The 27478-nt window shown below is 34.9% G+C and overlaps 1 protein-coding gene across 2 annotated transcripts in view; it reads left to right on the forward strand.

Annotated features, from left to right (window-relative positions):
* Window positions 1-27478, forward strand: part of EDIL3 (EGF like repeats and discoidin domains 3) — a 393873-nt gene that overhangs the window by 359897 nt on the left and 6498 nt on the right. For both annotated transcript variants that reach the window (XM_041753350.1, XM_041753351.1), the window contains one exon: window positions 10689-10844. In XM_041753350.1, coding sequence (XP_041609284.1) covers window positions 10689-10844 — 156 coding nt within the window. The remainder of the gene's footprint in view (window positions 1-10688; window positions 10845-27478) is intronic.

The raw sequence follows: 27478 nt of genomic DNA on the forward strand, positions 1-27478 counted from the left end.
GGAGAGTATTAGCATCTTACTGTTCATATGCAATCAGGAAGGACATATTTTACAAAAGCTATATAGCCTATATTCAATTCATGACGTTATAACTGTTAGGTGTATACCTATTTGGGGCTTGATTATAAATATATCCAGGCCATGTTGTAGTGTGGAAGCTAATTAAAATATGTTCATCAGGTAGTACTTAGATTTTTATCAGCATCCAGCTCCCAGTTTTCTATTTTAACCACTTAATAAGCTGAAAAGACCTTGGACCCCATATTAAAGAGAACAAATGGGAAATTAATGTTAGGACCTAAAAGAGAAGCTTAACAAAATTGGAGTTTCAAGAATTCAACTGCTCCTTATTTCTGCTTGGGGACAAAACAAATGGAAATGAACATCAATAACAGTTGAAGACTATAGAGAAGATATTTTTACCATAAATAAATAAAACACGTTGATTTTATGGGTATTCAATAAGGAAATCTATAACCAGTGTTTTCAATGAGGCTCTTTAAAACTACAATTACAGTGTGTGGTGACTGGTGTACTGATGGACAGCCTTGCCAGATCCACCGGAACCAGGCTTGCCTTTTTACACAAATAAAATGCTGACAGTGTTACTGACTAGCATTTGAATGGAACTAATTTGTACCCTTTTTATCCACACTATATGTATATTCTATCCTTTGGACAAAAGTTTGGGGGGGGGGGGTGTTGGTGTTTTTTTTTTTTTAAGCCACCCTTTAGGGCAGTTCACTTTCTGTGTCAATGGCTCTCAACCCTGTAATCCGCAGGCAGCTCTTCCTGCTGAGCCATATCCCTTCCCTTTCCCCTCCAATCACTTCAGAGTAAAGCAGTGACCTGGTCTGTTTTCCAGCTGTTGACACTGATGGTACATTCTCCCAAAGTAATTTGAAGCATTTACTTCATGCTTGACTCCTGAGAGGCCATGCCCCTTTCTACTTCCTTTTGTGAGGATTAGGGGGGGAAAGTTACATCTAGTTCTCTTTGCACGGATGTTGTTTAAGCCTAAAAATCAGTCACCAGATAATGTGCATATGAGAAGACTGAAAATCCTAGTATTAAGGCAACTTGGTCTCATGAAACAAAATTGTAAAAAAAGAAAAGAAAAGAAAAGAAAAGAAAAGAAAAGAAAAGAAAAGAAAAGAAAAGAAAACAAAATCGTGTATAGGACTCTATGGACGATTTATAAATTGTGAGAATGGCAAAGTTTTATATCAACCTAAAATGCATAGCTCCTCCAGCAAGCATGGTACATAAAATAGGTTGTGTGTTCTCTGTCAACTTTCCTACCTTTTGAGGGCTTCGTAATATCTAAGATATGCAATGGGATTTGCTGTTGCAGTGTACTTTAATTTGCGGGTGTTTTATTTTCAGAGTCCTTACAATTTTATTTATTTGTCACAAAACAGGATTTATGTAAATTTACATATCAACATATATTTGTGTATGGATGTTTTGTATTTGTAAATGTCAGCCTCTAGAATATGTAATGATTATACAAAATATAAGTGCCTTTGGTACTATTCAGTAAAGTGGTTGCCAAAGAAATATATTCAAACAGCTTTTTCAAGTAAACAGTGAACCAAATACTGGCTACTGAAGTGCATGCAAGTTTGATTGTTGGTTCAGTGAATCTTTAGCTTATAAAAGATGCTGATGCAATTTTTACCTAAGTTCCCCTCTCACTGTGCTATCAGAAAGCACTAAATAACAAACTACTTCAATTCCTACTTAAAAGTTGTGTTCTTGTTTTTTAAATTACATGCAAATCACTTGCCAGTAATTTTCTTTATTTTCTACTTCATTTGAGCTTTGACACTGCTCTAATTAAAATATCCGAACAATATTTATTGGATATCATTATGCTCTTAGATCAAAGTATTGTATTAAGTGTCCATTTACCAATTAATAATGACCCTATCAATTGCAGACTAATTCAATTAGCCATTGCTCTGAATTTTTATTCATGGAATAAACCAAAGTTCCCAGACTAATCAAAATCAGGCTTGAAAGTTACATAAAGATATGGTAATACTACTGTCTCAGGGTGATCTTATTTTTGGTGAACTCAGCAAAAAATCACTTTCAATAACCCAATGAGAAAAGTTATGATTCTTTTCCCTAGGAATTTTCTAAGTTTTATAATTTTCTTCAAATGTTTTTTTTTCTTTGAAAAAATGGGTAAGAGCTTACCTGTTAACTAGATGTCACTTTTAGTTACATCTAACTATAATTGAGAATGTTGTTTTTGAAACAATTCAAAAATAAAATTTGTATAGAATATTACAGAAGTCTACTCATTAAAAAAAAAAGAGTGAGAAAACCACCTTATTTTCCTTTTATATATCATGATTTAAGTAAGTCAATACAAGGGCATTAGATTCAGTCTTTATATTTTATTAATCCTAATGTATTTATCATTTTGGTCCTTTTGTCTTTTAAACTTGTTTGAGATTTAATGAGAAAATCATGATAGATGAACTTTGGTTTACACTTGAAGTTTTAGTGAAGGCCGGTTGAATTTTCTCTGACTTTTTCCTGAGAACTCCATTTGAAAGGTTCCTCTGGAGCTGAGAGAGCAAACCTGATTTTAAGTGTTCCTATGTTGAGTTTATGAGGAAGTCACTTACATCATTTTAACTCATTCAACTTCTGCTACAACCTTTGATTCCCTTCCATCATATACAAAGTACACATACAAATATACACCACCAGGCCCTGGACAGAGTCCCTTGAAACCAGTGTGTAGATTCCAGCATTAAATCAGAGTAGTAGTGGTTAAGACCCAGAGCCTACCTTGAGTTCTGGAGGGCCCAACGATCACTTTACTACAACCAAAAACTGTATGCAGTGGCCACCATTCTACCTCCCAGTGTCTCATCACACACATTTGCCCTGGAATACAAACCTGGCAAAGTAGAGTGGAATATGTGTTGACTACATGTTAGCTCATTAAATCCTAAAACAGAAACCATTCGTTCACTATGTATTTACTGAAACACATTATATATGCTAGGCACTGGTGAACAACAGAGACCAAATTGCCCGCACCCTGTAACTTTACATTTGACGAGAGAGTGCTTTGGACTGTGTATTATCAAGAAAATAAGTTATCCTTCCTATATTCAGAGGAAAAACAACAAGAGTAGGAGAGGCTTGTCCTTCAGACTAAGGTGTTCAGCATAAATGTCTGCTGGACATTGGTAACAAGGATGAAGGCAGTGCTGAAGGTCAGAGAGAGAATTCTCACAACTGACCAATCAACGAGAAAAGGTGCAGGGAAATCCTTGTGCCCAGTGTGCCTGCAAACATCAGGACTGTCCCTACTCTGTTCAAGTAAAGGAAAATTAAACAAGATGATATGGGGCTTGTTTTTTAACATGTAGAATAACAAAAGGACAGAAATTGTTCTAAAGGTATGAAGAAAATCTATCAAAGTAGAAAATTTTCTACCAAAACAATGCATTACTAGAATGTATTTAAAGGAATTTTCTCTGTGAATAATAGAGGGATGAGATGAATACTGAGATGATGAAAGAGGTATATCTTAATAATAGTGTATTTCAGGGAAATTTTAAAATTTAGCAGTAGAACTTGTATTATCAAAAATAAAATTCATCATATTGAGGACAAAATGGAGAAACTCCTAACAATGCACAGGAGAATGAAAAAAATAAAAACTATGAGTGAGAAAATAATATAAATAAGAAAAATCAAAAGTAAAGAACCCATCTTTGGTTAACCCACCTTCTATTGGGAGACACAAAAAGAAGCAGAAGCAACATTTTAAACAAACTCTAATACAGGAAAACCTGTTGACCATACCTCCCTCCTGCAGAAATTAGTCTACAGCTTGAATGGACCCACTTGATTCCATTGAGAAGCAGCAAAAGAGACTCTACTCTCATCAAGATATATCCTGGTATATGAAGATGACGGCCATCATTAGTAGTGTTAATTTCAAAACTAAAGAGCAAACCTTATAACTATCAGCCAGGTAGAGAAGAGACAGGAACGAAAAGAACTGGGTTATTTGGGGAAAAGTGTTGAGAAAATTACATTCTTATGAAGAATTAAGTATGAACTTTTTATCACATCCTACATATCCATAAAGCCAAGAAGGTTTAGATGTTGAAAGAAAACATAGAAGGAAAACCCACAGAAAATTATAGGAAAACATTTAGATGATATTTAAACAATGTAATTAAGTAGACATTTTTTTAAGCATACTAAAATATGTAATCACAGAGGGAATGATTGGTAGATTTGAGTATAGGAAAATTTAAAACTTGTACGTCATATTTGAAATTAAATAACAGCAGATTAGGAAAAAAATGCAATGAATATGACAGAAGCCAATATTGATGCTATATAAATACATAATTCTTAAAGCCAATAAGAAAATCTCTACTCCAGTAGTTAATAAAGGACATTAGAGAGACTATATGTATGTATTATTAGTGAGACTGAAAAATTAGGAGAATGTAAATCTAATCAAATGTCATTTAGTGCAATTTATGTACGTTAAATGTAAAAATACCATTTTTTAAATTGTCAAAATAAAATGTTATAAAACGGGATTGGTGAGTATGTAGAGAAAAAAATATATACTGTAGATGCAGTGTATAATCTTTCTGGAGACAAAGGAAACAGTATCACGTTTCAAATAGCAGGTCTTTTATGCTGATAAAGAAACAGTTACACCGAATGCAAAAGATATGAACAAGGGAGTTCATTCTATGTTTTTACTGATAAAAAAGAATTGGAAACAAACTAAAGGAATATCAATAGGGGACTGGTTAAATAATTTTCATATTCATTCATGTATCTATAACAGAGAATGTTAGAGCCATGACACACTATTACTGTTGTTTATAAGTAAAAAAATCCAGATGAAGTGAAAAAATGCAAGTTATAAAGCAACACGTATACTGTGTGTTTGTTTTTATGAAGAAAAATGGGAATAAGAAATATCTGCAAATATGAATATCAAGAGGTCAATAAGAATTAACTCTGGATAATAAAATTATAGATTGTTATCTGAATTCTTTCTCTTTTACCACTGAGATTTTCACAATGAGTGTTTATTATTTATCTTGAGAAAACTAAACTATTTTCACATCTTTTGACCAAATAACCTTAATTCTATGAATTTATCCCATGTAAATGAGATGTGTGGCCAAATGAAAGGACTAGGGTTTTATGGGGGTGTTAATTTTAATAGAAAAAAATTGAGGATACAGAGAGAAGTAAATGTTTTATAGTAAATGATTGTGGTAAATCCTTAACATGGCATGTTATGGCAAAAAAAAAAATCTTAAACGTAGTTTATTGACATAGAGAACTACGAATGAAATATTAAGGGGGGAAAAGAATAAACTAATTGACCTGCAAATCTGGACTAAAAGTGTAACCAACACCTGGTAACCCAATCAAATGCCAAGTACAACAAATTTGTCTAAAAAATGTGTTTAGAAAGAACATTGATTGTATCTGGTAGTGAGACAGTTATTTTCTACTCCTTCTATATTTTCAATTTTTCTTGACAGCATGTATTACTTTTTAATGTGAGAAATATTATTAAATTAAAATTATTAAATGTAAATTATGCATAGTTATGCTATCTCCCATCCTCAGTTAAAACATGCAGTTGAACTACTTGCATGATTCTAAGCGAACTCTTAAAAAGTTAGCAGTCATAAGCCAACAGCAATCACAGGGGTGTAACCCAGGTTTGAGATTGCAGGTAATTGTTAAGTACAGGAATATCTCAATTTTTGAAACCAGGGCAAATGATGCCTAGACATTTGGAATGTCTACTATATGCCTGGTGTCCTACAAAACATGCTTCTGAATGATCACCTAAGCTTACAAAACTTGTTTAGGGCACCACACAGGGGTTATATGTGGTTGTACATGGAAAAGGCATACAACAGAATACTAATAAAACAGAAAAGTCCCTCAATTTTTTGAAAGGTTATTTTATGGTACAATTTTTTGTATTAATGTTCATAACTGTTAAGTCCAACATGGAAAAAGTAATTGCTACATTAAATATTTAAAAATATTAGAAACTTAAATTTTTTTCAGTAAAAGTAAAGAGGGAAGGAAAGCAGTAATGACTGGTGAAATTAATATATAGTATATAGGATTTTAAGAATTCTGAACCTGTAACCTTAGACCTACTAGATCATATCAGATGCTGAGCTGTATAATATTTTTTTTAAGATTTTATTTATTTATTTATAAGAGACACAGAGAGACAGGCAGAGACACAGGCAGAGGGAGAAGCAAGCTCCATGCAGGGAGCCCAACGTGGGACTTGATCCCGGGACCCTGGGGTCACGACCTGGGCCGAAGGCAGATGCTTAACCGCTAAGTCACCCAGGCGTCCCAAGCTGGATAATATTGCAAAATAAGTTGATCACATTAACTAGCTGCCCTGGAAATATGGGCTAAAAGTTTTACCAACATCTGATAACCAACAATACTGTTCAAATACCAAGTACAAGGAATTATGTGCCTTAAGTATAGGTAGGAATACATACAATTGTATTATGTAATTTACAGTAAAAATTTCTTTACTGAAACCAAAATGGTGTCTAAACATTTTGCCCTTAATCTCATTTTTGAACACTATGTAATTATATTAGCTTCAAAGTTACTTATATTTAATGAATTAATTTTACCAAGTTCTGTGAAGTTATAAAATATGTCATTCAAGATAGCTGAGCTCTAAAGCATTTTAGATGCATCTCTGTTGCATGTTTCTGTGATACGTCTCTTTGGTCTTTTCTTTTCTTTTCTTTTCACTTATTTATCTATATCACTTTTCATTTTCCTCACCCTTTTAAGAACATCTCTGTGAAAATCAGCTGACTTTCCTATTCTGCCCTTCCAGGGAGCCATCTGTCAAGGTGATGCAGACCTCTGAAATGTCATTTATCTTGACCTTTCTCAAACAGATACTCTTAGTTGTTCTACAATTTTCCTAAGTTAGATACTCTAAAAATATTTATGCTTCGCTAAAACATGGAATGTTTTACAACAAAAAAGTTACATTCCTACATAACCCTCATGAAATACTTTTTTCTTTATTTACATATCATTTAAGCCTCTCTATATATGCATCCTTTTTTTTTCTCATATAATTAAGAGGAAATAGTAAATGATTTCACCCATAAATCATGTACTATGATCCAGAAGTTGTTTGTAGGACTATCTGGCCACCCTGTTTCCTTGATTCTATATTTATGTTTCTAATAACATGCTGAGACTGATAATAAGAGTATTCCCCTAAATTTATTCATTGTTTTATTCTTACCAAATTCTTATATGCCCCTTACTATATTCTATGTGTTGTTTTACACACTTAGTAAATATTAATTCACTGAATACTCATAAAATCCCATGAGGATTGTTCTTTTCATTTTTCAGATGAGGAAATTGAGATGTAGACAAGTGAAGTAGCCACCCCAAGGGCATATAGCCAGTAAGAGTAGTCATTTCGGGACCCAGACCATCCAGCCCTTCTACAATAGACTGCCTTTCACAATCAGAAGATCAGAGAGGATGTTTAATTAGTTGCCTTTCCCAGTAAAAACTGGATGGTACAACTGTGACACTGTATTTCGTGGACCAGTGATGTTATCCTACGTAAAAAAAATAAGAGAAAGACAGCTGGCATTTTCTGCTATAGTATCTTGTGGCATCCTTAGCCACGGTTGGTTCTTGTCCATGGAACATACTTAAGAAGTGGTTTTAGCTCAATCCACCAAAACCTTCATTGAGAGACTGTTGTATGTAAGGCACATTAAATACAGATCCAGACATGAAGTGCAGTGCGCTAAGCCAAATGTCTACCCATATGCCAGCTCAGTGCCCTAAATAACCTGTTGTATTCGAGCCAAACCTTGGGAGGTGAGGGTCTATCTAAAATAGCTAAAGGCATTTTGTCCAGCATGTTTACAGTACAACTTTAACTCCGAAGATCTATAAGAAGCCAAAATACTTATGGGCCAATGGTAAGCATAGATTCAGAAGATGAGCTTTTCTGGGATCATCCTGAGTGCTGAACATGAGAGTGACATGTCTGTGTGTCAGACTGAGATCTGTACATGTCCTGTTGCAGAATTTCGTGTTAGGTGTGGGATGCTGATTATTTTTACACTAAAAGGGGTTTGCTTAGGCCTGGTATTCTGAGTGTAATGTAGCAATTTTTAGGACAAAATCCAGCTTGAAACAGATTGCTGACTATTTAAGTAGAGAAGTTGACTTAACTGGAACAAAAAAGAAAAACATTTCTAGTTTAAAAAAAAAAAAGCTGAAGAAGGGGAGCAGTTAGAGTGGGAGAAAAACATATCTGTTAGAAAGAGCCAAGACACACAACTTAAGGAGAAAACATCTCCACCCAGCAGGAAACCCAGCTGACTTTAACAAATACCACAGAAAAAGAGATATGCTATAAGACTCTTCATTGCGTCATCTTAGCTAAAGACTCATAGAAACTAGGGACTAAAGAATTCAGCCTCAGAAGTGTTCATATTCTTGGAGACCATTTGAGTTCCTGTGTGTTTATAGCATTGATGGTAACACACTGGCTTAGCATACTGTAAGGTTTTGGGGTTTTTTTCCCCCATTAATTGAGTGTCAGCGACATTAAGAGCGTTTTGAAGACCAGTGGCTATGCCTAGGTGTCTCTGCGCAATTATATTTGGATTTAAGACAACAAAAGCAACTTGTATTTTTAACCGTGGACAGGGGAAGAACAGAGAGGAAATTCGTGTTAAAACACAGGGCTCTTCTAGTATCGTAAAGCTGGCATTGGTTTGGTTTGGGGTGTAGAGTTACTGTAAGTTTGATGAGTATGGTGAAGAAGCTTTGAGATTCTTCAGAATTTCTGAAATGGTCACAGAGAATGGAAAGAAACCATTGAGTGAGAATTCATTTGTATGGTGGAGCTTTGAGTCACAAAGATAGATTTGTAATCTAGGATCCTCCCTTTGCTCGTTATTTATCTTTGGCTCATGCATCATGCTACATTAGGCATCTGTTTCCTCATCTCAAAGGTACTGTGCAGGGCTGTTGAAAGTGTTCAGTGAGGACGTATAAGAAAGCACTCCGCATGGTGTATGTGAGGCATCAACAGCTTCCTTCCCAGGTATCATAATTCCGCCATCTTGCATCAGAGGGACATATAAGACATTTTAGATGATAGAATACATGGTTGGGAAATAGCAAAAATAAAAGCACTTTATGGTTTTTGCTAAAACTTCTAAAATGTTTTGATAAAGCATTAAAGGTAATTTTCTGTCTTTACTTATCGTCCAGTTTGAGTCTAATGTCTTTAATTAAGAATATTCCAAAAAGTGAAAAGCCCCTATGAGTTCTTTTTAAAACATTCCTAGGCTGTGAAACATTGGGAGTTTTTTTCCAAATCTTTATTTAAGAGCATCTAAATACAGTCATTAAATATGGTCTATTCAACACATTCTCCCTAGACTTCTCTTTTCATTCATGGACTATATCTGACCCACAACTATCTATTTGTGGCTACATACATCTCACAGGATGGAGAACCTGAAATAGAAACAAAAGGACAGAGTGGTTGAAAGCCACCAAGGTCACACATAGGATCACAACAGCAAAAGATGATAAGATCAAGGATGTAAGCAGAACACTTAGTCATAGGAAGTAAGAGGAAGTAGATGGCTATTGTGGAAAGAGAGAGGAAGCTGTAGATCAAGGAACATTAATAAACCTAAAGGTAAAGTTCTTACAAGAATTGTCCACGTGGAAAATAAAGATTCCTATAATTTTAAAAAATTCACATCATAAGAAAAGCTTCATGAATTAGAGAACAAAGAAGAAATATGTTAACTTATTCAATGTTATGTATTCTTTTTTTTCATAAATACCAATTTTATCTTTTTGCTTCAATTACGTCTTGATTAATTAAATGCTTACCACAGGTGTGTGGTTTTATAAGTGCATAGTTTATAGGAACAAACACATCATGAGTACAGATCCCACAAGTCATAGATTCATACTTTAATCCTCCTTCATTTTTGAAGAATGCCTGACTTCCTCCTAGGCATGTTTAGGATTGTCATTTACTGAAAGAGATTTTCATTGAACAGTGGTTACTATTACTTAATTATGTATTCCTGAACTGATTAAAATTCATGGAAACAATGGTGGCTTTTTCTTTAATGTGATACATATAATATTTTTATTCCTGATGTGTGCACAAGTGCAGCTTTATTTTTATTATTATTGAATTGACTAGTAAAGTCAGCAAATTGAATTATAAGCCCTAACTCTGAAAGACAACAATCATCTCAAGAAGGTCAGCCCTGCAGTTTTGTACAATCATAGTTCTACAAAACTGCACAGTTAGATGAATTGGTTTAATATACAACTGATTGGTAGACGGAAATGACTATCACTTTTTATTTTAAAATGGTCAAAATAGTTTTCAACTAAGCTTATCCAGTGGCAAAATCAAAGTTGTAAGCCAATAAAAGACTCAGTCATCAGTTTCAAAATACAAATAATCAGTGCATTTTTGGCTTTAGCATGTATGTTACTTTATCTCCTGAATTCAAAAACTTGCAAATTTATCATGGACTCTATTGTTTAAATCATGTCTTTTCCTTTTTTTTTTTTTTTTTTAGGTGGACTTGCTGGTTCCTACCAAAGTAACTGGCATTATTACACAAGGAGCTAAGGATTTTGGTCATGTACAGTTCGTAGGCTCCTACAAACTAGCTTACAGCAATGATGGAGAACACTGGACTGTATACCAAGATGAAAAACAAAGAAAAGATAAGGTAAGTGATCCAAGTGGTTTGTAACATCCAGAAATGGAAGACCAAACTGTATTTAAGTTTGATTTAGTGAACTATTTATACATATGCCTTAAAAATAATGGCTATATACAACTGAAAAAATGTATGTTAAATAAAAAACTTTAACATTCCCATAGTCTCAATTAGCTAAGATCCACCTAAATAAAATTTGCTTATATTTTATAAACCTAATAGAAACAAAAAAATTTAATAAAGCACATGTAAATGATCATTGTTTGAATACTTGCCACTATTAATTTTATTTTTTAAAAATATTTTATTGTTTTAATTTTAGAAAGAGAGCACACACACATGCAAGCTGGGTAAGGGGCAGAGGGTGAGGAGGAGGGAGAGAATCTCAGGCTGACTCCTCACTGAGCGTGGAGCCCAACTCGGGGCTTGATCTCATGACCCTGAGATCATGATCTGAGACAAACCAAGAGTCAGACATTGTACATGATACATTTTCTCAGCAATATTAAGCCTGGCATGGCTATTCCAGTGAGTCAACAGAGTTTAAATTCAATTCACATAAAATTCATTTTAGGGGAGACATGTTTCTAGGTTTCAATGATAAAATCCACACCTATTTACCTTTTAACATCTCATAACACACACAGACACACACACACTTTACATTTTAGTATCTCAGAAATTGGTTTATTTTACAATGTCACAATTAAATTGGGAGCATTTATTATTTTCTAGAAGAAGCTAACATAATGGTATGTTTTCTAATCAATAGATCTTAGATGGAATGGATATAGGATTTTTTTTTCTTTAAATTGTCTTCAAATATATTTGTGAGCCCTGGACAAATACTTGCCATGATTTATGGCAAATAACTGTTTCAGTCTCTACCTTTTACTTTCTTACAGTAGTCATTCTGATGCATAGAGAATGAAAATACATTCCATAAGATGAAGCTTTTTAAACTTCATAATTGTATAGCTCTTGAAATTAATTTTAAGGTAGATAAGTATTCTTATCTAATATCCATGTGTAATAGTCACTAAAAAGCACATTTGTAGGGACACCTGGGTTGGTTAAGTGTCCACCTCTTGGTTTCAGCTCAGGTCATGATCTCAGGGTCATGGAACTGAGCCTTGAGTAGGGCTCCACTCTCAGCAGGAGTCTGCTTGAAATTCTCTCTCTCCCTCTCCATCTGCCCCTCCCCCCAACATGTGCATGCTCTCTCTATCCCCCCTCTCTCTCCCTCCCTCTCTAAAATAAATATTTAAAAAAAAAAGCACAGTTAGACTCGTAAAATCCTTGTATAGATTGATTTAGGAAAGAGGTATAAATTAAAATATGATCAAACTATTGTACTGATGAAATACTTTTTTGTCTCTATTTACATTAAGCATGTGACTTTATGATTATATGTGAATATTTTTTTAATTTTTCCCTTAATAGACTAGGCAATTGCACATTAATGCATTTTATTTCATGATCTCTCTATGAAACATGTGTAAAATTTTTGTCGGGTTGACCAAGTTACTTGATAGTGTTCAGGTTTTCTGTGTTACTGATTTTCTATCTACTTGTCCTATCAATTATGGAAAAAGCAATGTGGAAATCTCCAGCTCTAATTGTGATGTTCCTGATTTCTTCTTGCAGTTATATCAGTGTTTGCTTGATGTATTTTGTAGCTCTGTTAAAAGATGCCTGAATAAGTGGGACTGTAATGTACACTTGATCAAATGGCTCCACTATGATTAGAAAATTATCTTTTTATCCCTGGAAATATTTTTTGATCTGGAATCTCCTTTACTGGCATTAAGAGAGGTTCTCCAGCTTTCTTTTGCTTAATGCTACGTTGGTGTGGGGTTTTTTTCATACTTTTAACTCATTTGTACCTTATATTTTAAATACATTTCTTCTACAGAATTTTTTTTTAAGATTTCATTCATTTAAAAAAAAAGATTTCATTCATTTATTCATGAGAGTCACACAGAGAGAAAGAAAGAGCGAGCAGAGACACAGGCAGAGGGAGAAGCAGGCTCCATGCAGGGGAGCCTGACGCAGGACTCCATCCCGGGTCTCCAGGATCAGGCCCTGGGCTGAAGGCGGCGCCAAACCGCTGAGCCACCCGGGGCTGCCCTTAAATACATTTCTTCTATGCAGCATATAGTTGGGTCTCCTTTTTACAACTTTACTATCTCTGCTTTTTAGTCAGAGCATTTAAACCATTTATATTTGATACGAATATTAATATTATTGGGTTTAAATCTATTATCTTTCTATTTTCCTACTTGTTACATCTTTTCTACTTCTTTCTTTTCTTCTTCTTTTGGATTTGTAGGATTTTTTAATGATTCCTGTTGGGATTTTTTTGTTGTTGTTGACTTATTTGCTGTAACTTTTTTTTATTATTGTAGTGATTTCTGTAGAGTTTATAGCATACATTTTAAGCTTACTAGTCTACCTTCAAATTAATGCAGAGCCGCAGAAACCTACCTCTGGAAGCGCAAAATAGATCACAACTATAAACCCATATACTTAGGAGCCACACTTATTATAATACATGATTTTGACATTCCCCACATAAGTTTTACAATAAAGAAATAGGCTCCCACTAGGCAAGTTGGTCAACTATGAGAGTAAGCTGATACTCAGTGAAAAGGATGTAGACCAGAATTCTGATGTGAGACAGTAAATCAGTGTCATCCATCAATATAAAAATTTCTGAAGAATTAAACCATTTTAATATTATAAACATGACAATTAGCTAAGCCTACATCAAGTAACTGGCAGTTTTAAAATTAAATGTAGCCAGTTTATTTATGGTATTATAACTAATTCAGTATGATAAAGAAAAACATTAGATAAGTTTAATATGTATTACTGAAAAAAAAAAAAAAGAACAAACTCCAATAAACTGTACCTAAGAAAACAGCAATTACTATTATGGTAAAGAAATACTATATGTTTAAGAAGGAAGAGCAAAAGTTCTTTGAACACTTGGAAATATAGGCACTATGTATATTATACACACACATATCTCTATGTATGTCTGTATTCCAAAATACTTATATACCAGAGTATACATTTGTATATATCCAAATAATTATTGTGCTTTGTCATTATTACTATTTTTACTAGTTATTTACCTATACAGAAAGCTTTTATGCATAAAAGGTGTGCTTTTCTTTACAGAAGCCCTCTGCAATTTAGCAATTAATTTTTTTTCTGAGTAAGTCATTTCCTATTGATTCCTAATATTCTTTGTGACTTGTTTTTCATGGTTACTTTCCATAAGGGAAAAAGTCTTCAATATTTACGAGTGCAAATTCAGGTACGAACTTTCATCCACGTAAATATTATAAATGAATTGAATGTTTCAAAGCAAAACATGTGCTTGTGAAATGTTTTATGTATGAACATTTCACAAGGAAACATTTACAAAATTTTCTAATTTTTTTTTTGTATCTTTCAGTTTTTATTGACTTCTTGCTCTAATAGATTTTAGGGATGTGGGTGTAGGAGTCTGATATAGATTCAGAAACAAGATTACTTCAGAAAAACGATCTCAGAATAATAGCAATTTTCTAGGTTTACCACAAGTGGTGTAAATGAAATACTAAAAATGTATGAATGCCGATTTTTTTTTAAAAAAATGTATGAATGCCCTTTCTGTTTTTCATTAGTCACAACTGACTAAGCCTCAGGAAAACAACACCAAGGAAAAAGTACACATGTACAGAAGAGTGTCTAATTGTATATGGATGTATGTATATGTGTGTGTGTTTATGCCAAAAGTCAATTAAAGAAAAATAGATGCCTGTTCTTTTCATTGAAATGTCAGTTTTTCACTATCTTCCCAGAGCCTGTATATGAATTGCATTTACTTTAGCATTTTATTTTTTGACAAAATTCCACATTATATCTTGCATGATGGAGCACATGATGATATTGTCTCATCACAATCTCTATTCTTATTTTTCTCTTTCTTGTCTCCAATATTTTCTAACATTTAACTAACTTTTATATTTCTCCACACTATGAATTCAGATACATTTTTTATTTAAAAGTCAAATGTTCCTTTGCTCTCGTGAAAATGACATTTGTTTTATACTCTTGGAACTGGTTTTTACTGCAGTTAGCAGGAAAATTGCAAAATTTGACAGACACTTCCAGTATTTAATTTTTAAGGTTATAAGCCAAAGTAAAACAATAATAAATTTCAGGAAGGGTTCTCATATGGAAAAATTAGAAATGAAAATGGATTTTCTCATCCCATATATTAGTCATAGTGTCATGGTGTTTAAATAAACCTAAATTCACTCCATGGGGGCTTTCTTCTTTGGGAAAAAAGCTGTAGTATTCTCTCCCCCTCCCTGAAATTGTCCAGGTTTTTTAAAAGCATAAATCAAAAATTTGCAACTTCACTCTGGATTTTCTGTACAAGAAAATCCAAAACTGTTTCCAGTAAGATTTTATTGATCCTTAAAGATCAATGCCACATATTCATCAAGAGCAATCTTGCAACATCTTGGTGAACTCTAATTCACTGATTACCAAAATTGCCTGATCATAGCACTCATGGGGGAGCCTGTTAAAAAATACACATTTCTGGGTCCTGCCTCTGACTATGGGGAATCTAAATGTTTCCAGAGGCTCCAGCTATTTTGAATAATAAGCATGTGTAGGAAAGATGACTCTAACTGGCACCAAATTTAAGTTTTTGAAACTAAGTGTAGTTTTGTATTTTTCTAGTCAGAATGGAATGTATTATAATTCTTTAGGACTGATTGGCCTCTAATTTGTCAGTGGGTGTCAGTATGAATCAATGTCTCAAAAGTAAGTTTAGATTTTAATGTTTGCCAGTTCTCTCATGAACAGCAGCAAGTAACATGTATTAGCTTTAAACAAATCTTAAATTTAAATAATAGATTTAAGTAGTTTAGGACACAGATTAGGTGGGAAAGCATCTAGAACGATGTGACATTTATCTTCATTCAATCCTGTATTCCACAGACAGTTATTGTCCTCTCTGTGTTGGATGTATTGGGGGGTTGGGGGGGAATCTGAATATGACAGTGGCCCAAAGAAATCCAATGCTAGTCTAATGAGGAACTCCAGAACGGTAGAAAAACTTTGATTCAGTCAGTTCATTTTGAAGACTCAAAATCCAACCTACCAAGTGTATTATTTGATAAAAATAACTGTAGGAAATAAGTAGCACAAGCTTAGAGTTATCTAAGAACAATAATAATAATAATATGATCATTTCAAAGAAGTCTATGCAAAATAAAATTCTAGTTCTTCTCTACTTCCCTTCTTTTCTCAATATCCTTGTTTAAAAAAAAAAAAGCAGCAACGTCAACGTCACCAGTCCTTATTAGCAAAGCCTTCATAATCTGCATTGGAGGATATATTCAAATAAATCAGTAATTACAGATGCTGCAGGGTATTCTTTTATTCCTGCTGAAGCTGGCACTCTCAGGTAGCTGAAATTAAATTTGAATATTGAAAGCCTCCGAAGTCCAGCTCCTCAGTGAGGCAGAGGTCAGATGAGATGTCAGTTCAGTAATCAGAGCCATGCTGCTCTTTTGAAATTTGACCTGGGTGAGAAATATGGAACCTCCGGAATCCCCTGGGAGGTAAAGTAAATGGAATCCCCAGTGGCATTCGGCGACTGCGAGGATTCTAGCAGGGGGAAGTGAAAGAGAATGAATTAGCCTTTCAAGGTGGAGCAGCCACATGTTTCTGAGCAGCAGGATCAGGGACAGAGTCTCTCCATTTCGCATGGAGACCATTAGTCTCATCCACTCAGGGTCTTGTTCCTATTTTCAAATAAGGCAACGAGGGAAAGGAAAGACGCTGTTTTTCTGAAAGAAGTTTCCAACAATTAATTGACTCTACACAAAGCACTCAGCTTCAAAAATAGCAAATTAGTTGTGCCCCTACACGACAGAGATTTATATGCAGTCACTATAGTGTACTTAGTTAGATATTGGGTGAGTGACTTAACTGGAACTAAGTTAAGGAAACAATACCATAGTTTCAGCATTGTCTAAAAATAAGGACAGTGTTATTTAAATAAACACCATCTGGAATCGACTGTTATTTCGAATTTTATCTGCTTTCTTTCTTGTCATAATTCAGTATTATGGAACCTAGCTGGGATATGTGTTGGTAGAAAGAACATACAGTTAATTGCCTGTATTCCCATAAATGTAGATGTTATCAGATCTTCAAACTCAGGACACAACCTGAGAATGTTTCTTCTGTTTTGGCAGAATATAAAGTTCAATGATGAGCCTGCCATTTTTAATTTTAAATTATATTAAAAAGCCCTGCCCAGGAGTTGATAGGCAGAGAAAACAGTGAAAGTCATGAGTCCACTTTTAATGCAAGACAAAAAAAAAAATGCACAGAACTAAGAAATTATTTTTTAAGATTTTTATTTATTTATTCATGAGCAACAGAAAGGCAGAGACATAGGCAGAGGGAGAAGCCCAATGTGGGACTCCAGGATCACAACCTGAGCCAAACGCAGATGTGCAACCACTGGGAGCCACCCAGGTGCCTAGAACTAAGAAATTAAAAGAAAAAAACAAAAACAGAGCAATCTTAGGGGCTGAAGTGTTCATCAAGACTAAATGAAGGTTGATAATATGGAGAGACTAAATAGTTACTAAAAACATGTGAATAAAGACATTTAGTTATTGCCATAATCTGTATATACCAACCAAAAAAATCAAGGAGATCCTGTAATTCCTTATGTACCTTTTAAATTTGATGCTTTTGACAAAAAAAGAATGGAGTCTCTGTAAATTTTACTAAGGTCCCTGACCAAGAAGGCCATGTCTCAAGACTAACCCAGTATAGAAGAACTGATTTATCAAAGTGAACGTCATTTGTAAACTTAGATCTGCCTGCTGGAATGGGAAAGGACAACCACACTGAACAAATTTAAATTCGGAAAGCAGCGTGTTTCACCAGTGAGAAGTGTGATAGCAGTTAAGGTGCACAGAGAACAGCACGATGGGGACTCACCAATCACAATCCGTTGTGAGATGGGGACTTGGGGGTCAGAAACAAGGAAGAAGACTGGATGCAAATCCAGACATAAATAGACAAGGGCAGTTCAGCTACAGGGAAGACTGTATTTCCATTTCCAAATTTAACACGAACTCCCAGTGTTCTGCCTACCCAAAGATGTTTGGTCCTGAATATAGGGTAAAGAGTTTAAGACAAGGAAAGGAAGGGCAGACCAGGAAATGGGATTTATGGGATGGAGGTGAGCAGGACAAGGGTTAGTAACTTAAATAATTGCAGTTGTAGAATCCAGTAACTAGCTAAATACTGGAGATAAAAGACAAACCAAAATGATAGACAAGCCACAGGAGCAATCAGAAGCTATTGATCTTAAGGAGCTCATTAAGAAGTCATTACGTTTATTTGGAGACGGCAAAAGAAAGCTGGTTGTCTTTCTTCAAGGATCAGTTTTGAAGTTGCAGAGAAAATTCTTTGTATGTCATGCCACAGTCTATGATATTAAAGACAAGCAGTGAAACGATATGGTTAATTTTGTTCATGGAAACCTTTACCTTTCTTAGATGGCATTTGGATTTTTCAATCTTCATGTAAAACAAAAAACAAAAGCAGTGTACTGGTCTGAGGATTCACCATAAGGTAGTAGGAAAAAACAAGTAAACGTCAGACACAAAAATCCATAAACTCACCAGTATGGGGGTGGGTTGGAAGAAGGAGGAAGGAAAACATCCCTGCCTCTATGACTCCTATTTAGTGACAGATAAAATCCCAGCGCAGATGCTATGAGATATTGTTCTCCATAAGACAGAAGTTTAAGGCGTTAAGTAACAAAAATTCAACCAAGTAAATTTGAAGATCTCATTGGCTTTATGAAATGATTCATGAATGGGCAGCACCCCTTCTAGCAAGTAGAGGGAGCGCAGAGGAGTTGTACAAAATGGAAGGTTTTTATAGCCGGAGAAGAGAGCAAGACCTGTATTAGCAAAAGAGGATTGTTGTAGGCAAGGCTGCTTTCCCCTAAAAGTCAAAGCAAGAGGGTCTTATCATGCAGAATTACTTCATCTTTCTCTGTGGCAGACTCATTGGCGCCCACTCAAAAATTCCTGACTGACCAGTTAAGACCACATTTCTGGGGGAGGTTGAAACTGCAATTAGATTAACAAGTAAGCCCCAGTTTACAAACTCGGCCTAACTGGCCTAACTGATGCCCTTCTGGGCCAGTGGTTTTGTTTTTAACAATGGAGACAGAAGCAAACAATGCAGAGAAATGCAGTGAGGGATGGATATATGTTTTTAATGTGTGCTGATTGTCTTCTGTCCTAAAAACTCAAGAACTTTGTTTCCAGAAAATTTGATAAGCTATCTTAAAATTTGAGACCATGAAAAAACATGTGAAAACCACAGGAAATATGTTATGTAACATGCCATTAAAGTAAAATGTTCATTAAAAATAACTTTCTATTATTACATATTATTACTACATTTATGGCCTGAATTTTCACAGTGCTCAAAAGCCAAAACACTTTAATGTCTTAATTTTTGTCATCCCAATCTACCATCACTCATCAGAAATAATATAAATAAAAATTAAAAAATAAAATAAGTAAAATTAAAAAATATCTGCACTGAAAATTCTGAACATCTCATGTTTATGTTAATGTTTATGTTAGACCGACCTATTATTAGACACAATTGTATAGTGACAGTATTCCTCAATGGAATAGAATTACTCATTCTCCTGTTTAGGTCATGCTTGTATATGACTGTGAAAGACCATCAAGTGTTAACCCAACTATAATCTTAGGCATCAATTAAAAAGGTTAACCCCCTAAAAATACTGATTAGCGATAGGTCCCCAAGAGAATGGTCAAGGCTAAAAAACTTTTAAAAATTGTTGAAAATTCAAGTATGTAATTATTCATTAAAAAGCAGTAATGAAACTGATTGAAGCAGGAGAGCTTAGCAGAGAAGATTTTTGAGTATTGATTAGAAAAAATAGAGTCCTATTTAATGTGAATCTGGTAGTTATCATCCCCACTATGAAAGTGAGCACTTGATCAGTCTGAGTATAAGAAAAAACTATGTCATTATTCTGATTGTTGGAACTATGCATTTCCAGTTGGCTAGAACACAGCCAAAGTATGAACCCATTTTATTTCTAAATAATTACCAAACAACTAATATTCTGAATGCTTAATATATTTTGAAGGTGACAAAATCCCCAAGGACACCAGTTCTACGTGGCAGGCATGCCTTTTTTACCGTTCACCATCATACCAAATCAGCTGTAATGCATGAGACAAAAATCTCTAACTTTCAAAATGAATTAGTATTCTAGTCTTTTTCTACTTTTTCATAGTTTAAATCTGAAAAAGGATAAAAGATATTTGTCATAATTCCATGTTTATGAGAAACTGTGGAAGGATTTCTGGATCTGCCACACCCTATGAAATGACCCATTGAGTAGTGATTCCCATACACTTCCTTTTGTTGGATCTCAAGGAGAAAGCGTATTTATATGGATGGAGAAAGCATATTTATATGTGCTCTCGAGGCACACATCTGTACTAAGCCCCTTGGGGACCTTATTATAGAGGCAACTCATTTCTCATCATTATAAAGCTTCTGGTGTCATTTGAGACACAAAACTGATTAAAAGATAAGTTCAAAAAATAAAAGATGAACCCAATGATTGTACCTGCATGAAAGGGGTATTTTTCCCAGTTTTTCTGCAGAAAGAAAAAGCAACCAGAAGACCAAACATAGAAGTTAATTTCCGGCTTTCCAATAAAGCCAGAAATAGAATTAATTTTGTACAGATAAAAAAAAATGTTAAATAGCAATAATTAAAGGAAGGCACTCTTCATAAGTGAGTGAAAAAATCACTTTTACATAGCAAAATATCACTCACTGTTATTTCTTTTCTTCTATTTTGTACTTTACCAGTACCTATGAATATCAGCAAAGGTGATTTTTTTCCTCCCGATGTCAAATATAATTTAATAATCAGTATACCCTCAACACATTGAGACAAAAAGACCCAGGAGCCCCTGACCAAAGTAGAGTTTGCACCTGCTCAGCTCAGGGCCAGGATTCTCTCTGCTTTTTACTTACGGTTGCTAGATTTGGCAAACAAAAGTGTAGCACACCCTATTAAATTTGAATTTCAGGTGAGTAATGAGTAATTCTATTAGTATAAGTATATCCCAAATCTTCTATCTTGCCACTCTGTCTCCATTGAAGATCTCCTAGATCTTCCAGCTACACCAGATGTTCTCCTGCGAAAGCACCCAGGAAGGGGGAATAAAGTGAGAATGCCTTTCTTCTATGTCCAGGGAAATATACACACATATGCACAAACCTCACCACCTGCTTCACCTCCGAGGTTCCACATTGCCAGCTCATCATCCAGCTCCAGAATTATCTTCCACAACTCCCTGATTCTGTTTCTTTCTCAACACCAGTCTGGCTTAGAAGAAACATGGCCAAATGTTTAAGTCACTACAGTGCTCATTCTTATCGCTCTGTACTAAGTCATTTCTGAACAAAATAGGTGGAGACTCTTTGAAGAGATGTGAAGTGAGGGAAAGTTTCCTAAAATGGGGTGGGAATTATCAGACACCCATTTCTCTACTGCCACATCATTGAAAATCTTCTATGACGGGTAGAGTCAGACTACAGATTGTTCTGATACAATGCAAAATGGCCTGTGTGATTTAGGAAATTTTGAGATGAACATTGAGCTTCATTAGAGAAGCAGACTGTTTGTACTTTTATAGAAAAGAAGAAAGGCATTTCTACATTTCTGATGTTAGACTAAAAAAGAAAAAAATTAGATGGTCTTGCTATCCAGATACTCTTGGTAATATCTCCTTTAGATAGGTATCTTTGAAAAGCAGATGATATTTCAGTTCTATTTTTTTCTGTAGGAATATTTCTTATGGCAATCAAAAATCTGACTGCTAGAGAGAGGGTAGTTTAAATCTCTAGCCACAGTTTAGAACGGCATATTTTATGTTTCATAAATCTTTATAGGCAATCATCCTATGCGATATATTTGCTAGGATATTCTTGTTTCCTAAGGAGACTTTCATCATAAAAGAAGTTAAATATGGTGGTGTGTCCTACCTACTAAATGACTTCTAGACTGAGTATTCCAAATGCCACCAAATGTGGGAGAAAGAAGGTAACATCAACAGAGTTAGAAAGTTTTGCTTTGATTTTTCTCGGTGTCTTTTTCCAGGGTTAAGACTTAACAGAACTCTTATGAATTTCTCAGGGAGGCTCTTCTAGCTCTTTGTAAGAAGTGACCAGCTCCCCAGCTACTTGGAGGTGAGGCTATGCAAGTAAAGCACGGAAGGAGTGGCTACCCTTTCCCCATTCCCCTTCCTCTCTCATCTGCCTGGGTTGGATCTCAGCAATTCCTTAGCTCAACTTGTCACTCTAGCAGTGGACTAGGGGATCACAGGTATAATCTATGGCAGTTTACCAGAAATAGGGTGGTTGGCCATTACTGTGGAGACTTAGATCCCTTCATCTCAGATCTCTGTGAGTCGGGTGAGCCCTTCTATGAGAGACCAGAAATGAAGAGTTCTAAAAAATTCTCCCGGGGATCCCTGGGTGGCTCAGCGGTTTAGTGCCGCCTTCGGCCCAGGGTGTGGTCCTGGAGTCCTAGGATCGAGTCGAGTCCCACATCAGGCTCCCTTCATGGAGCCTGCTTCTCCCTCTGCCTGTGTCTCTGCCTCTGTGTGTGTGTGTGTGTGTCCCTCATGAATAAATAAATAAAATCTTAAAAAAAAAATTATCCCAAAGCTGTGCAATTTCCTCCTCTTTCCCAAAACTCCCAACCCCCAGAGTACTAAAGAGGAATGACTCTTAGAAAGATATCACAGCCCTCTTTTCCAGTCAAGAATTAAAAATCAGCCAACCAGCTTTCTCATCAATTACAGGAAAATGAAAGAATGTGTGACAGTTTGAAAAGCAATAAATGACCCTATATTGTTAGAGTAGAAAGTAAAAGACAACATATTTGCATTTTTTTGACCAGTTATTATTAGAGTCTTTCACTGGTGCATTTTGAAGGGAAAAAAGAAAAGTGTAACAGAGAAAACAATAGAGTGCAGATAACACTGCAAGAACTCTAAGTGAACATCAAATTTGTGGTTTAGTAAAAATTTGGGGGATATAATCAGAGATTTATATACACTAGGAACATGAAGCAAAGCCAGATCAGTTCAGTGAAATGTAGCAATCCCTGAAGCCAAAGACCTACTTTTTTACATAATTACAAAAGAGAGCAAACTTCAGAGCCACAAGAAATCTCCTGAGGGCAGCAATGGGAGTGGAATTCATTTTCTCAGAGAATCCATATATTCATTTTAATGGTTTAAAATGATTCATGCACTAGTGGAAGAAAGACATGGAACTTGTCCCCATGTTTTTCTTCTACTTCCCCCATCAAACAAAAATGTTCTGTAATTGGACCTTTGAAGTTAAATCTTTGGATAGGCAGTTTGAAAGCCTCATATAATTTCATTGAGGGAGCTTGAGAAGCAGAGAAATTTCTGAAGGAACGAGGGTCCAGATTTTAAAGGGCTTGTGGAACAAAATAACATTTTGAAAGGAACACAGATAAAAATTGGTATCAAATATGAAATATGGTACAGAATGATTTATATACGTCACCATGTTCTGCAGCTTTCAGAAAACCTGCCAGTTTCCCAGGGGATTTCAAATTAATCCCTAGTAGATGGCCAAAGTAATATTCCCCAAGGACTATAGAAGCTTTTGCAGAAATGACATTAAAGAAATATAGAAGAATGAAGATGTTGAGTTGTTTTGTTACTCAAATATGTAAAAGAACAAGTAACGCTAGTTGCTTGATGTATTTATTAGGTGTATGTTCATGAGAATAAACATCACCTAGAAAACAGAAATAAAAAGAGAAAGTAAAATGGAGAGAGTAGAGCCTAACAATAAGAGATTTAGAAAGTGTACTCAAGGGCCACAATAAATAAATTTCAGAAAATTGTCATGTTAAAATTTATTCAAGGAATCATAAAAGAATAAGTTCACAATTAATTTTGAAACCTGAATATCTCTGACAGGCCTGGCACATAATGTTGAGGAAGTTTGGGGCACAATTCTTTCAGACAGTTGATATCCCTTTTCAGACTAATCAATGGTACAAAGTATCAAAAAGTCCTCTGTAAAAAAAAAAAAAAGTCCTCTGTAAAACCTATAGCCCTTCAGCATCAATTACTCATTGCAAAGTTTGGGAGTTCCCAAATCCACTCTCACTTCAGGCCTCAGTTGCAAGTAGAGGTCCCCAAGACCACTTCAGGTTTGATGATAGCTCAATAGAAGGATTCACAGAACTCATTTAAAACTATTATACTGACAGTTACAGTTTCTAAAAGCGAAAGGATTCAGATAAAAATCAGCCAATAAAATAGGCATATGGAGCAGAATCCAGAAGAGTTTTAGGCTGAGCCTTCAGTTGTTTACTCTCAGAATCTTAAGCAATGATGTGTGACATAAAATATGCAGTAAGTATTGCCAACCAGGAATCCAACCACCTCAGCCTTGATGTTCAAAGTTTTTATTGAAGCTCAGTCATATAGACATGGTTTACTACCTGCAAGGCAGACTTTAGTCTCCAGCCCCTTCCGTGGTCAAGCTGGTCCAAAGCCCCTACCATAAATCACATTGTTCAGCATAAACTACCTGGTGTGGCCCAAGGCTCCCATGTAAACAAACACAGTCTTATCACGCAGAACTTCCCAAGGGTTTATAGATTATCTCCCAAAAGTCAGACTTCCTTTTGGATGAGGTTAAGATTATATGGCATGCTCATATTACACAAAGTTGTATGATCCATACTCTCCTCAGTGAAATGACATATGTCTGCCAACACTATGACTATACTAGATTGGACACACCTTGAGTGTGTACAGATATGGTCACATGCTCATAAATTGTTTCGGTTGGCTATGGCCTTACTTCAGCTGCACCTTTGGAAGGCAGTATTCTATTCAAGAATGCTTCGGCTTGGAAGACACTGAGGCGGCTCCCTGTACCTCTCTGCCAATGAGGATTTTTGCTGTAGCATTGTTGGGATGTGCTATAGTGAGGACTCATCCTCCAACTCATTCCACTACAGACTGATGATCAGTTGTTAACCCAATCTCCGAACTCCAACAAAAACCTTTCTTTATGTGTGTGTGCACCTCTTAGAATGTGATTCTCAATATGCACTATTTTTCAAGGAACATTTCCTAGAATATTGGAATTTACCTGGAAACTTATTTGTTTCCTTATTACATCTGAAAGAATGTACTTATATTTAGACTAATTTTGTTACAGAGTTTCATTGGTTTAGTGGAATTGATTGGAGAGAAAACCATCAAGAATGATACACCAGCCATTCAATCATGAAATGGTTTCAGGATGCTGATAAATTTTCCTAGAAAATTGAATTCACTGAATAATAGCTAGAGTCTATGTAAGCTAAAATAATCAAACTTTGGTTTAAGGCTTCTTATATCCAATCACTAACAGAAGTTTCATACATGTAAAACTTCCAATAGGATTTCCTTTTAAGGTGATGTATATTTATTCCACTTACATTATAACACAATAATTTGTGTGTTACTTTCTAATGAAAAGTTCTGATTTTAGGAATGCTTTAATATTGGGCAAACTAGAACATAAATTGAAAATTAGTCTAAAAGACATAGAATGAAAAAAAATAAAAATTAAAGACAGAATGAGAAACAACTGAGATCTTCTTATAAAGACTATCCAAATAGATAAATATTGTGTTTGTGCATTAGACCTTAAGTCATTAGAGCATTGATTCAAGTTGTAACTCTGAAATTTTTTATAGTCCAAAAGAAATTCAAGTAATGTTAATAATAGGTATGTAAAAAATGACTTTTATGATGCTGAACTATAAACTAATAAGTGTAAGTCCTTTATGTCACCCACAAAAGTCAGATTTTATACTCACATAATACATAAATGGTTACTTTATGAAATAGATACTTAAATCCTATGTCCACTAAATTTCCAATATTTTATATAGACCATAATCTTAACTACAAATTGCTATTTTTAAAATGTCATGATTCAATAAAATGAAATGAAATTGGAATAAATATAAATGTCTACATCCACTATAAATCTATTTTACAAGTAAGTAAAACATTGGGAAAATCCTGGCTCAAGAGAAATTCTATGAAAAAGTTCTAAGTTTTTTTAACCATTAGTCATCAATCATGACAGAAAATGTAACATAATTGTTTTAAATTTTAGACTACATTGATAGAGGTATTGTATCCGAAACAAAGGTACACTCTATATTTTGAGCCACTTAGGCCATAACTACATACAATGTCCAAATAAATACCATACTTTAATCGAGTCATAGTTAAAGCAGAGGGTATTCAATGCAATGCAATCAAGATGATTAGTTTGAAAATCATCTTACATGAGGAATATTTTTAAGCAACCACAAATGTTGAACCTAAAGCACTAATTTTGAGTTTATGAGAGACTTGTGTTAATTATTATCAAATAAACCTAAAAGTATTTTTCTTTTGATTGATACCATCTATGCTTGTTGAGAATAAAGCACTAGGATCAATAGATGGAAATTAGAAGAGATATATGTCAGCCTAACTCAAGGGCAGATTTTCAGTGTCTAAATACATAACTGTTATATTGAGAAGTTGCATTACCATTGCTGGAATTTCCATGTCAGAAAAGTTAGAGGAAAGTTGGTGCTGGCAGATTCTTTTCCAAGGCTCAGATTCTTCCACTCCATGAGTAGAATTATATAAAAACAGTGTTTCTTGGGGCGACTGCGTGGCTCAGTGGTTGAACCTCTGCCTTTGGCTCAGGTTGTGATCCCAGAGTCATGGGATCGAGTCCCACGTTGGGCCCCCTGCATGGACCCTGCTTCTCCCTCTGCCTGTGTCTCTGCCTCTCTGTCTCTGTGTCTCTCATGAATAAATAAATAAAATATTTAAAATAAAACCAATGTTTCTCAGGGATCAGAGCTGGAAAAGACTTTGTTTCTAACTACTTTATAAGTATTCTGGATGAAAGAAAACAGAATTGCAATTGTATATGCTGAATAATTTTTTTTCTCTTTTTCACTCCTCCCTCCCTCCCCATACAAATGCTGCTCTAGAGTAATAGACTTTTATCTTTGTCTATAATCCTTTAAGGGTATTAGATCAGTGTACAGACATAGTCAATGAAGCCAATGGTGTGTTTGACAAGGCAAATGCAAACAATAGCTTATTCAAGCCTTGCATTTTCACAATATCTGGAATCCCAGTTATAGTTCTAGTCTCCACATATCAAAAGTAAAATAATAAAATCTAGAAAGGGGAGAACAAAAGGCCATAGGGAAGAACTGATGGTAACCTGAGACCTTGCTAAAATATGACTCATTAGCTTTGAAGAGCTCAGGGAGGCCATCTAAAAAATACTTAAAATTGCTGGTTATTTGGATGACATGAACATAAATTCCAAATGGTTAGAACAATGAGAGTGCCTTTAAAATCTTTTTTTTTTTAAAGATGTATTTATTTTAAAGAGAG

The sequence above is a fragment of the Vulpes lagopus genome, chromosome 4, assembly GCF_018345385.1.
Source record: "Vulpes lagopus strain Blue_001 chromosome 4, ASM1834538v1, whole genome shotgun sequence".
NCBI lineage: Eukaryota > Metazoa > Chordata > Mammalia > Carnivora > Canidae > Vulpes > Vulpes lagopus.